The 12702-nt window shown below is 40.0% G+C and overlaps 1 protein-coding gene across 2 annotated transcripts in view; it reads right to left on the reverse strand.

Moving 5' to 3' along the window:
* The window catches only part of LOC106575315 (ATP-binding cassette sub-family C member 4), a 36824-nt gene extending 24426 nt beyond the window's left edge, over positions 1-12398 (reverse strand). The window contains exons 1-2 of one of the 2 annotated variants that reach the window (XM_014151777.3): positions 12081-12398; positions 371-481 (exon numbers count right to left, since the gene is read on the reverse strand). In XM_014151777.3, the coding sequence (XP_014007252.1) occupies positions 371-481; positions 12081-12154 (185 nt within the window). In that variant the 5' untranslated portion in view covers positions 12155-12398. Of the gene's footprint in view, positions 1-370; positions 482-11455; positions 11670-12080 lie in introns of those variants that run through there. The other variant, XM_014151778.3, reaches the window with a different exon arrangement.
* Between the last annotated feature and the right edge of the window lie 304 nt (positions 12399-12702).

Genomic DNA, 12702 nt, shown 5'->3' on the forward strand with positions numbered 1-12702 from the left:
AGGGGATAGGGCTAGGCTAGGGGATAGGGCAATGTCCTAGGGATAGGGCTAGGCTAGGGGATAGGGCAATGTCCTAGGGATAAGGATAGGCCCTAGGGGATAGGGCTAGGCTAGGGGACAGGGCAATGTCCTAGGGAAAGGGTTAGGCTAGGGGATAGGGCTAGGCTAGGGGATAGGGCAATGTCCTAGGGATAAGGATAGGCCCTAGGGGATAGGGCTAGGCTAGGGGATAGGGCAATGTCCTAGGGATAGGGCTAGGCTAGGGGATAGGGCAATGTCCTAGGGATAGGCCCTAGGGGATAGGGCTAGGCCCTAGGGATAGGGATGGGCCCTAGGGAGCAAAATAGAGCTGGGCCACAGTATGTCATACCTCTGTAGTTCCTCTCCCAGGACCTGAGAAGCATCATCAGGAAGCACTTGGTACATGTCATCTTCCTCTAGCCTCCGCTTATTTCCAATACTGAATAAAGGGGTTACCCAACTTATAAAGAAAAAGGAGAGAGAGAGCAGGTTAATTAACCAATGTATTAATTAACCAATGCAATAATTAGCCAGTGCAATAACCAATTAACTAATGCAATAATTAACCAATGCACATTGAGGAAAGAGAAAACACAAAATAGGAAGTGGATGTATATGAGCAACATTTAATCCATGAACCTCAATGTCAAAATGTACTGTACTAAATGTTCTGCTTTATGGAGGGTTGCTGTTAGGATACACATTTAGTAGGAGGGCCTGGTTTTTGGAAGAACTCTACTGGCCTTGTTTGTTTGCACTGCCCTTCGACAACTTGGTTGAAGAGTAACAAATTAAAATGTACCTTAAAAGATAAAGCTACTTAATTACGAATTACTGATTCAGGGTTCAAGTGTTAACTAATAGCTCATTTGTTTTAGTTGTGTCAGCCAACTTTACGTGACCTCAGGCACTCTCCCTCAGCAGCGTCACCGATAAAGGAATTAGTATGATACAGGTGGCAACTGTTTCGTGATCAATATGCAACAACAATGTTTTTACATCTAAATACAAGGAACACTGTGTGTACTTTTTCCCTTTCTCAGTACCACAAACCACACCGGTACAATTTTATAAATGTCGACATAGAATTTGTTTGTTCGACATGGTGTTCGACATCTTTTTGTGTCAGTAAAATTCATTATACGAGAAATGGCAGTGGAAACCCTCTATGCGCAAATATTGATATAATAACCATAATATCGTAGTACATTTGGAGTCACGAGATATGTTGTGTGGTCCTCCCACTACGATTTGGGAAAGCATGCAGTTTAAGATACAGATGAAATCAATTATGATGAACTTCACAGGGTGCTGAATTTGCAAGATGAGGAGTTTGATGCTCCTTTCCAATAAATATCGAGGGTCTTATTCTGGCGACATGATCGATGCTTGGCTGCCGTTTGACAAATACAAAATCGCTGTTATCCATAATAATCTCATAAATGTAGGTAGCCTACCCACACTGCATCTGCGAGCTGTTGGTTAAAGCAGGGTTTCCCAAACTCGGTCCTGGGGCCCTCCCTGGGTACACGTTTAGTTTTTGCCCTGCCACTACACAGCTTATTCAAATAACCAACTCATCATCAAGCTTTCATTATTTTTAATCTGCTGTATAGTGGTAGGGCAAAAACCAAAACGTGCACCCATGTACTGAATTCCCATTCAGTACTTGGGAATTTAAAATGCAAAAGTAATTTTTATGTGCAATGCGTAATCATGCACAGCCTTTTATCCACAAAAAGTTAGTTTGATGGAAACATCTCTGGTCTAAAACGTGCAACTTGTTTTATGCAGATTTTTTTTATATTTGCATGGAAATCTGTCGCTAATTGAATGGAAACCTAGCTACTGTTACCTTGTTTTTCAGCTTGAAAGAACATTGCAACTGGTTGCCTCCTAGACTGAACCAATGAGTAGTGTGGAATTGCACATTCAGATCTGGATGTATCAAATCACATATCTTCATCTTGCTCAAAACAACCAGTTCATCATACTGTGCATCAACACTGTGCAATATTCTCTCTGAAATCTAGTGGTGCTTTATGACACATGGGATAGATAGTTAACTTTTTGACTGACCTGTGATCAGTTTGCTTGCTTTTCTCTACTGGTTTTGTGGTGTTATTTAATCCTGGAAAACGCTGAATGGATAATCAGGCAGCATTGAATGGATAATCAGGCAGCATTGTCTGTGGCCAGCCCCACCACTTCAACTGAAGGATGGGGCTGGAGAAATGTAACTGCTCTCAAATGTAATAGATGCTTTACATTGATTGTTTACAAGACTCAAAAGACAACAAAAATATAAACAAGAGTAATACAAGTACAACCATAGTTTGGGTTTTGATACCTGAAATGAGCATGTAACAGCAGAGAATATCCAGATTCTCTTTAAAAAAGACCACTGACACTTAAAGGAAAATTCCACCCAAAAACTAGATTTTAGTATTTGTTTTATTAATCTATTGTAGATATGGTAAGTGTACCTTATAAGCCCACCAAAATACATACTGCCCTGATTTGTTTTTTTTTTGGGGGGGGGGGGGGGTGTTAAATAAATAATTAAGTGGAGATAAAATGTAAGATGAATCTCTGATCAAGTTTTATGACTACTTAAAAAAAATGTAACAAGAGATACAAATATTTGGTAAAATGTGAAAAGTTCACACTGGGCTTAATGGGTAATGAATGTACCTTTTCAGCCCATGCGAGTTCCAAATAAGCCCACCAAAACTTACAAAACAGACATTTAAGTAAAATGTGATTATATTAAATTTCCCCTAAAGTTATTAGAATAAACTGATCATTACTATTCATCATGATGAAAGTAGCACTCAACAGGGGGGTGTCCAATTGTATCCACAGATATCAAGGTACACTTAGGCTTTTGTTCTTGCCAACCAGTACACACCTGATTCAACTAATCAAAGATTTCAATCAAGACCTGATTAGTTGAATCAGGTGTGATTTTGTTTGGTTAGAACAAAACCCTGTGGATAAGAAGCCATGCACAAAGACTAACACACACCACTTTCAATGAATTATCTGAAAGCTGATTCACATTTGCTGTACTGCTATTCTTGTTAGTTGAACTTGTCTAAAGCCAGTTGAACCATATTTATTTATAGCCATTTACATTCTGCATAGAGAGAGTAATTTTGTGCTATGCTACCCTTCAAGCCCAACTTATAAAAATGTATCCCCTTTGGAAAGTATTCAGACCACTTAACTTTTTCGACATTTTGTTAGATTTTTTTATGTATATAATAATAAATAAAAAAAGTGATGACATTTACATAAGTATTCAGACCCTTTACGCAGTACTTTTGGCAGCAATTACAGCCTTGAGTCTTCTTGGGTATGACACTATGAAGCTTGGAACACCTGTATTTGAGGAGTTTCTCCCATTCTTCTCTGCAGATCCTCTCAAGCTCTGTCCGGTTGGATGGGGAGTGTTGCTGCACAGCTATTTTCAGATCTCTCCAGAGATATTCAAATCGGGTTCAAGTCCGGGCTCTGGCTAGGCCACTCAAGGTCATTCAGAGACTTGTCCCAAAGCCACTTCTGCGTTGTCTTGGCTGTGTGCTTAGGGTCATTTTCCTGTTGGAAGGTGAACGTTAGCCCCAGTCTGAGGTCCTGAGCAGATTTTCATCAAGGATCCTGACTGGTCTCCCAATCCCTGCCGCTGAAAAACACCCCACAGCATATGCTGCCACCACAATGCTTCACCGTAGGTATGGTGCCAGGTTTCCTCCAGAAGTGACGCTTGGCATTCAGGCCAAAGAGTTCAATCTTGGTTTCATCAGACCAGAGAATCTCTCATGGTCTGAGCGTTTTAGGTGCGGGACCATCGAGTTCTTGGTCACCTCCCTGACCAAGGCCCTTCTCCCCCGATTTCTCATTTTGGCCAGGCGGCCAGCTCTAGGAAGAGTCTTGGTGGTTGTAAACTTCTTCCATTTAAGAATGATGAAGGCCACTGTGTTCTTGGGGACCTTCAATGCTGCAGAAATGTTTGGTACCCTTCCCCAGATCTGTGCCTCGACACAATCCTGTCTCGGGGCTCTATGGACAATTGCTTCGACCTCATGGCTTCGTTTTTGCTGTGACATGCACTGTCAACTGTGGGATATTATATAGACAGGTCTGTTCCTTTCCAAATCATGTCCAATCAATTGAATTTACCACAGGTGGACTCCAATCAAGTTGTAGAAACATCCTCAAGGATGATCAATGAAAACAGAATGCACCGGAGGATAATTTCGAGTTTCATTGCAAAGGGTCTGAACACTTACAGTTCAAGTCGGAAGTTTACATACATTCAAACTCGTTTTTCAACCACTCCACAAATTTCTTGTTAACAAACTATAGGTTTGGCAAGTCGGTTAGGACATCTACTTTGTGCATGACAGAAGTAATTTTTTCAACAATTATTTACAGACAGATTATTTCACTTATAATTCACTGTATCACAATTCCAGTGGGTCAGAAGATTACATACACTAAGTTGACTGTGCCTTTAAACAGCTTGGAAAATTCCAGAAAATTATGTCATGGCTTTAAAAGCTTCTGATAGGCTAATTGACATCCTTTGAGTCAATTGGAGGTGTACCTGTGGATGTATTTCAAGGCCTACCGTCAAAATCAGTGCCTCTTTGCTTGACATCATGGGAAAATCAAAAGAAAATCAGCCAAGACCTCAGAAAACAAATTGTAGACCTCCACAAGTCTGGTTCATCCTTGGGAGCAATTTCCAAACGCCTGAAGGTACCACGTTCATCTGTACAAACAATAGTACGCAAGTATAAACACCATGGGACCACACAGCTCTCATACCACTCAGGAAGGAGACGCATTCTGTCTCCTAGAGATGAACGTACTTTGGTGCGAAAAGTGCAAATCAATCCCAGAACAAAAGCAAAGGTCCTTGTGAAGATGCTGGAGGAAACGGGTACAAAAGTATCTATATCCACAGTAAAATGAGTCCTATATCGACATAACCTGAAAGGCCACTCAGCAAAGAAGAAGCCACTGCTCCAAAACTGCCATAAAAAAGCCAGACTACGGTTTGCAACTGAACATGGGGACAAAGATCATCCATTTTGGAAAAATGTCCTCTGGTCTGATGAAAGTAAAATGGAACTGTTTGGCCATAATGACCATCGTTATGTTTGGAGGAACAAGGGGGAGGCTTGCAAGCCTAAGAACACCATCCCAACCGTGAAGCACTGGGGGTGGCAGCATCATGTTGTGGGGGTGCTTTGCTGCAGGAGGGACTGGTGCACTTCACAAAATAGATGGCATTATGGAGATGGAAAATTATGTGGCTATATTTTTTAGCAGCATCTCAAGACATCAGTCAGGAAGTTAAAGCTTGGTCGCAAATGGGTCTTCCAAATGGACAATGACCCCAAGCATACTTTCAAAGTTGTAGCAAAATGGCTTAAAGACAACAAAGTCAAGGTACTGGAGTGGCCATCACAAAGCCCTGACCTCAATCCTATAGAAAACGTGTGGGCAGAACTGAAAAAGTGTGTGCGAGCAAGGAGGCCTACAAACCTGACTCAGTTACACCAGCACTGTCAGGAGGAATGGGCCACAATTCACCCCTTATTGGAAGAAGCTTGTGGAAGGCTACCCGAAACGTTTGACCCAAGTTAAACATTTTAAAGGCAATGCTACCAAATACTAATTGAGTATGTAAACTTCTGACCCACTGGGAATGTGATGAAAGAAATAGAAGCTGAAATAAATCACTCTCAACTATTATTCTGACATTTCACATTCTTAAAATAAAGTGGTAACCCTATAAGTGACCTAAAACAGGGAATTTGTACTTGGATTAAATGTCAGGAATTGTGAAAAGCTGAGTTTAAATGTATGTGGCTAAGGTGTATGTAAACTTCCGACTTCAACTGTATGTAAATAAGGTATGTTTATTTTCAAGAAGTTAGTCAAAATTACTCAAACTTGTTTTCACTTTGTCATTATGGGGTATTGTGTGTAGATTGCTGTGGAATGTTTTATTTGATCCATTTCAGAATAAGGCTGTAACGTAGCAAAATGTGGAAAAAGTCAAGGGATCTGAATTCTTTCCCAAGGTACTGTATAACGATGCAAGGTTAATTTAAACAGTAAAATTAGACAAAATGCATATTATTTTGTTGTAGATCAGCAAGTTATGTTGCTACTGTGTGACTGTGACATGCAGGCACGACTGCTAGCATGAAAAACCCATTTCATCAACTGCTAAGAAATAGTAATTAAAGTCCATGAAAAATGCTATACACATTAACTCTTAATTTTACAGACGGTATGATCACTTATCCGAGAGGGAACAAAAAATATGTTTATCTGAGGGTCACCTCAAGTTTTTTAGCGGCTTTGAAATTGGCCACTAGGGAACTTACACAGAACGGTCAATAACTTAATAATAAAACATCTGATTGGCTTGGAATAAAAACATATGGATATAACAACCATATCAATTGGTTGAAACATTCAACAGCAGAAAATAGTTTTGTTTCATGGTGGGCTTAAATGGGTACGTGAGCTTAATAGGTAGTCCCAAAATGTTTTGCATGTCAGCAAATCAAGTTTAAGATATCACTTTCCAAATACAGAAATATATGATGCGTTTTGCTTTATAGGATGCAAAATGCATCACACCGGCTGTAATTCGGTATTTTTAAATGTATACATTTTGAAACTTGATTGCAAAACATTTTGCGACTATATCAACAATGCATTAATGAAACAAATACCAAAAGAAGAGTTTTTTTATCACTTTACAGGACAGTATTATGTTCTGTAATGATTACAGAACATACAGTAAATAGCTTAGTTACTCTCTTGAAAATGACAACAATGTAGCCTTTAGGGGAAATATCACTGGATCTTCATCATCCTGAAGAATAATAAAACATTTAATAAGGCTGATTCTGTCATTTATTTGTGTTTTGTTTACAATTACACCATGGCATTGTTGAATACTTGGATTTGCCCAAAACGTAATTGTATTCAGGACATAAAGTTAATTTCTTTGCGACATTTTGGGGAGTGTTACTTTAGTGCCTTGTTGCAAACAGGATACATGTTTTGGAATATTTTATTCTGCATAGACTTACTTTTCACTCTGTCACTTATGTTAGTATTGTGGAGTAACTACAATGTTGTTGATCCATCCTCAGTTCTCATACCACAGCCATTAAACTCTGTAATGGTTTTAAAATCACCATTGCCTCATGGTGAAATCCCTGAGGGGTTTCCTTCCTCTCCGGCAACAGAGTTAGGAAGGACGCCTGTATCTTTGTAGTGACTGGGTGTATAGATACACAATCCAAAGTGTAATTACTAACTTTACCATGCTCAAATGGATATTCAATGTCTGCTTTTTTTTACCCAGCTACCAATAGGTGCACTTCTTTGCGAGGCATTGGAAAACCTTCCTGGACTTTGTGGTTGAATCTGTGCTTGAAATTCACTACTCGATTGAGGGACCTTAAGATAATTGTATGTGTGGGGTACAGAGATGAGGGAGTCATTCAAAAATCATGTTAAACAATACTGCACACAGAGTCCATGCAACGTATTGTGACTTAAGCATATTTTTACTCCTTAACTTATTTAGGCATGGCATAACAAAGAGGTTGAATACTTATTTACTAAAGACATTTCAGCCTCATTTTTAATTCATTTGTAAACATTTCTAAAACCATTATTCTAGTACGATATTATGGGGTATTGTGTGTAGGCCAGTGACACAAAATCTATATTGAATACATTTTTAATTCAGGCTGTAACACGACAAAAATGTGGAAAAAGTCAAGGGTTGTGAATACTTTCTGAAGGCTTTGCTGGCGTCAGAGATTAGGCTATTGGAATGAGCTTGACATCGGCAAGTCCTCGTAGTGGTAAAGTTGTCAGTCAGACTTCGGTCATCACTATAGAAGCCATGCAAATCAAACAATATTTGGACATAGCCATCTAGTTGTAACCCTGAAAGTTAACTTGTTAACTAGCCATATTGACATTATATTTTATTAGCTAGCCAGCCAATTTGACATGGTCAGGCTCTAGCTTTTTGGGGGCCCTAAGCACAATTTGGTTGCCCCCGCCACACCTTAGTGGCAGTTTTTAGTGGCCCCCATCTTGACGGTTGAGAGAAAAACTTACGTTTTAAAATTACATTTCCTGCAATTCTACACATGTAATCGATGTAGCCTATCATGTCGGTCAGCAGAAATCATGATTAAACACTCATAAAAACAATGTTGTGTCACGACGTGGCCCTTTTGGGTGTATATCGTGGCTCCCTCCCTCTCTCACATCAGGTTTTACAACGGTCACAAATTCCTGGTGGAAACTCTCAGTATGGAGGGAGAGAGCCTATGGAGACATTCTCCTTGCCAAAACTCCTAATTAAACAAGAGAATTAAACAATGTTTTATAATTTTTTATTTCAATTATTTTACTTTAATTAAAAGTTAGATTTTTGTGAATATTTTGAATGAAAGACTAAGAGCATAAACATTTTTTATTTATTTTTTTAAACCAGGGGTGCCAATACTAGTGGAGAGCACTACTGGTTTTGTGTACTACTGGTTATGATTGCAGACAAAGCCCAGAGAACGGGAAGGTGCAATACTGAATTAGTCATATTTTGATAAGGTGTATGCATGGGGAAGTCCACTTCACCCAGAGGCATGCCCATGCTGTAGAGATACACCTGGCTGACTGAAACTGCACTGTTGTAGGCATAATACAGCTTGTGCGGTCTAGACTTGCTCTGGCAAACAAATCCATTACATTAGCTATCAAATGTGAAGTCAACTCAACTGAGGAGTAATAGACAATGGAGATTTAACTTGAAAAACGAGCCAGACACCTCTTTCCGGTTTCCCTGACTTCGTTAAAATAATTACATACATACACACATACATACATAGTTATGCTTGTTCGGGTAGCACTCCTCACATGCCATTTGGTGTACGTTATTTTTGTTGTTGAGATGAAACTGCCAAAACTCTGAAAGGGATTATTGTACGTCAGCTTCATTAAATAGTGCCCGCAAAACACCAGTCTCAATGTCAACAATGAAAAGGCGACTCCAGGATGCTGGCCTTCTAGGCAGAGTTGCAAAGCAAAAGCCATATCTCAGACTGGCCAATAAAAATAAAAAGATTAAGATGGGCAAAAGAACACAGACACTGGACAGAGGAACTCTGCCAAGAAGGCCAGCATCCCAGAGTCATCTCTTCACTGTTGATGTTGAGACTGGTGTTTGCGGGTACGAGATCTTCAGTTTCTTGGTAATTTCTCGCATGGAATAGCCTTAATTTCTCAGAACAAGAATAGACTGACGAGATTCAGAAGAAAGTTCTTTGTTTCTGGCCATTTTGAGCCTGTAATCGAACCCACAAATGCTGATGCTCCACTAGTCTAAAGAAGGCCAGTTTTATTGCTTCTTTAAATCAGAACAGTTTAATGTGCTAACATAATTGCAAAATGGTTTTCCAACGATCAATTAACCTTTTAAAATGATAAAATTGAATTAGCTAACACAACGTGCCATTGGAACACAGGAGTGATGGTTGCTGATAATGGGCCTCTGTAATTTGTAAGTCGCTCTGGATAAGAGCGTCTGCTAAATGACGTAAATGTAAATGTAAAATGTACGTCTATGTAAATATTCCATTTTTTTTATTTTTTTAAATCTGCTATTTCCAGCTACAATGGTCATTTACAACATTAACAATGTCTACACTGTATTTCTGATCAATTTGATGTTATTTTAATGGACAAAAAAAAGTGCTTTTCTTTTAAAAACATTTCTATGTGACCCCAAACTTTTGAACGGTAGTGTACGTTCAACCTTTTGGCAGGTATCTGGCTCCATACACACCTTCCACATTGTTAATTATTTTCCATAGAACGCATAGGTTGTGTTCGTAAATTCAATGTGGAGTGCCAGAGTGCACTCGTAAATTCAGAGTGTTTAGCTTTCGGAGCCTTCAGAGCGCAGACTGGACACTTTGACCGAGGCGTAGAGTGCATCTGAACGTTCTGACCTCACATCGGCAGTCAAGCACCCAAGATAACTGGCTAACGTGTTGGCTAGCTTGCTAGCTAGCTACTGTAACATCCACAGTTGTTTAGATGTCTTATGTTTATAAGGACTGCTGTCGGGGCGTTCGTATACTTTAGTTTAACTTTACTCCAAAGTGGCTTATGAATGAACCATCAGCTGGTTCAGTTGGGGTGGATAGTGGGTTGATTATTTTCAGAAGTCCAAGGTCTGTTGCTGTCTGACAGCTAAGTAGTGAGCCAGAGTCACCTTTGATTACATAGAAAGTGGTATCCACCGTCTTAGTCTTGGAGCGGACTGGTGCTGTGAATTTTCCTCTCAGTGGAAATGGTTCAGATGAGCCATAAGCAGAGATGTTTGCCTTAACATTGTTGATGAAAAAAAACCTGGCTAACACTTGCTCCCAAATCACTAATAACATCCACAGTTGTGTTCATAATGGTAACTTGGATGTGTGGTTGCGACGGATTCTGTAGTGTACACACAACATACACATAATCATCCAAGCTTGGTGAGGTGTTTTGTTTTTGTGTCTTGTCATCATGTGACATAAAGATGTTACGTTTCGGACGCCATTGGGTTAGTTTTTCAGCAAAAGGAGGAGTGGACTCTAGTTTGATCTACAACATTTTTTAAAGTGATTCAACTTTCCACATCTTTTCCCCCCTGCAGGGCAGTTTGTTTGTCCTCCATCATGTGGGAATTTTCCTCCACATTTATTGCATGTTCTGTTTGACGTTTGTCACTTTCATAGCCCTGGCTTTGGTTATGTTTTTTTATTTTGGACAGCGCGCACTAAAAGTTATTTTTGTGATTTTGATTGAGCATTCTCAATGCCTCCAGCTTGTTTATCTGACGTTTCTTGTGCCCTACCTGTATCAAGTAGCTGTTGGAGAGCCATTGAACCATCCTTTAGCGCCATCATGCGGAGGCGCGCGGAACTGCATCTTAGTATTATCTGTGACTTGATTTCTTTATCAACGTTTGCAAACTCGCATGTGTATGCTAATTGCCTCAATCTTGTGTGGTAAGCATCCAAGGTTTCGTTTTCGTCTTGTTTGTCTGAACGTAGGTTTCATATTCTGTGTTGACTTTTGGACAGAAATATGCATCAGCTGCTCCGGTATCTTGCAGTGTGTCAAATATATCGTACACATCCGACCCTGCATAGTGTAACAGTAATGCCCTATTCTGTGTGTTATCCGCGATGTCTAATGCCACTAGAAAATTGTTGAATCTGTTGATCCATTTTTTCGACCTCGAGCCGATTGAACTGGGTTCTGTGTGCACATCATGGTATTGTAATGTACAACGTTAACTAGGCTGTTGTTGCGATCTGCGTTTACTCACATAGGCACGTAGTTTGTCTTGTAAATTGCATTCGCCTCTTGTGCGTTTCACTCGTCGCCAATTGTAACATCCACAGTTTAGATGTCTTATGTTTATAAGAACTGATGTCCGGGCGTTCGCATACTTTTGTTTAACTTTACTCCAAAGTATGCTGGCATTATAGTTCACATGACATATCAACTCCTACTGTCTGGCTACTGTAAAACATGGATCTGGAATCCCACAGTACGAATACACGGACTGGATTATGGCATAATGTTCACTTCATTACAGCTACTTCCAGACCCAAATGAGAAGAGATCTCTCTCTGACCATTTTACTCGCCCAAGCAGAACTGGTTAGGCTGTTTTTATGTTACCCATATCATTTGTAACTGTGCTGCTGGCAACAATTTAATCACGCTTTGTTGGCCTACGTTTTCTGACACCTGCCATAGTCAACGGGTGTTGAGCGTTCGTAAATTCCTCAGTTATTCTGAACTCTGGGACACTCAGACAAGAGTGCTCTGAAATCGGAGTAGATAGCCAGAGCGAATTTACGAACGCACCCTTAATAGCCAGCCACCTTACTAACTGGCTACTTTCAAAAGATCGAGCTACAGTGTTAACTGTAAACAAGTACTTACCAGAAAAACACCCGTGAAAAGAAATGAGCTGTTGTTGATGGATTAAATTTCACATCTTTCTTCAGTTGTTCCATTTTGCAATGACACCACGCCAAAATGTGTAAATAAATACGAGGAGGAGTCTACTGTGTCCAGTCGAATTCACCATTTTCTGGGTTCAGGGTCCACTCAAACATTGTTTTAAGCTTTGTTTTACTATTGACAATTACAGCTGATTTCGGGATTGTATATTGATTTACTATACTTACATATAAATAAGTCATCTGATTTATTTGTTTCAGTCTCTGAATTGTTTAATCAAACTTTTCGCCACCAGCTCCTGATATAAGGCCATAAAACAAAAGGTCTCCTGAATTAGTCTTGTGGCCCGAGCTGGTTTTCCCACTGAGGTATAGTAAGAACGGGTTTCCCTGGCTAAACCAGAGGTGTGTATTCGTCACACAGGGTTGGTGGCACCTGAATTGGGGAGAACTGTCTCATGTTAATGACTGAAGCGGAATGGGTGGGATGGCATACACACGCACTTGGCCCAAGCTGGTTTTCCCCGGTTTTCCTACCGAGGTATAATAAGAACTGGTTTCCCTGGCTAAACCAGTGGCAGGTATTCATCACAGGTTGGTGG

The sequence above is a fragment of the Salmo salar genome, chromosome 17 (genome assembly GCF_965601325.2).
Source record: "Salmo salar chromosome 17, fSalSal1, whole genome shotgun sequence".
In the NCBI taxonomy this organism is placed as follows: domain Eukaryota; kingdom Metazoa; phylum Chordata; class Actinopteri; order Salmoniformes; family Salmonidae; genus Salmo; species Salmo salar.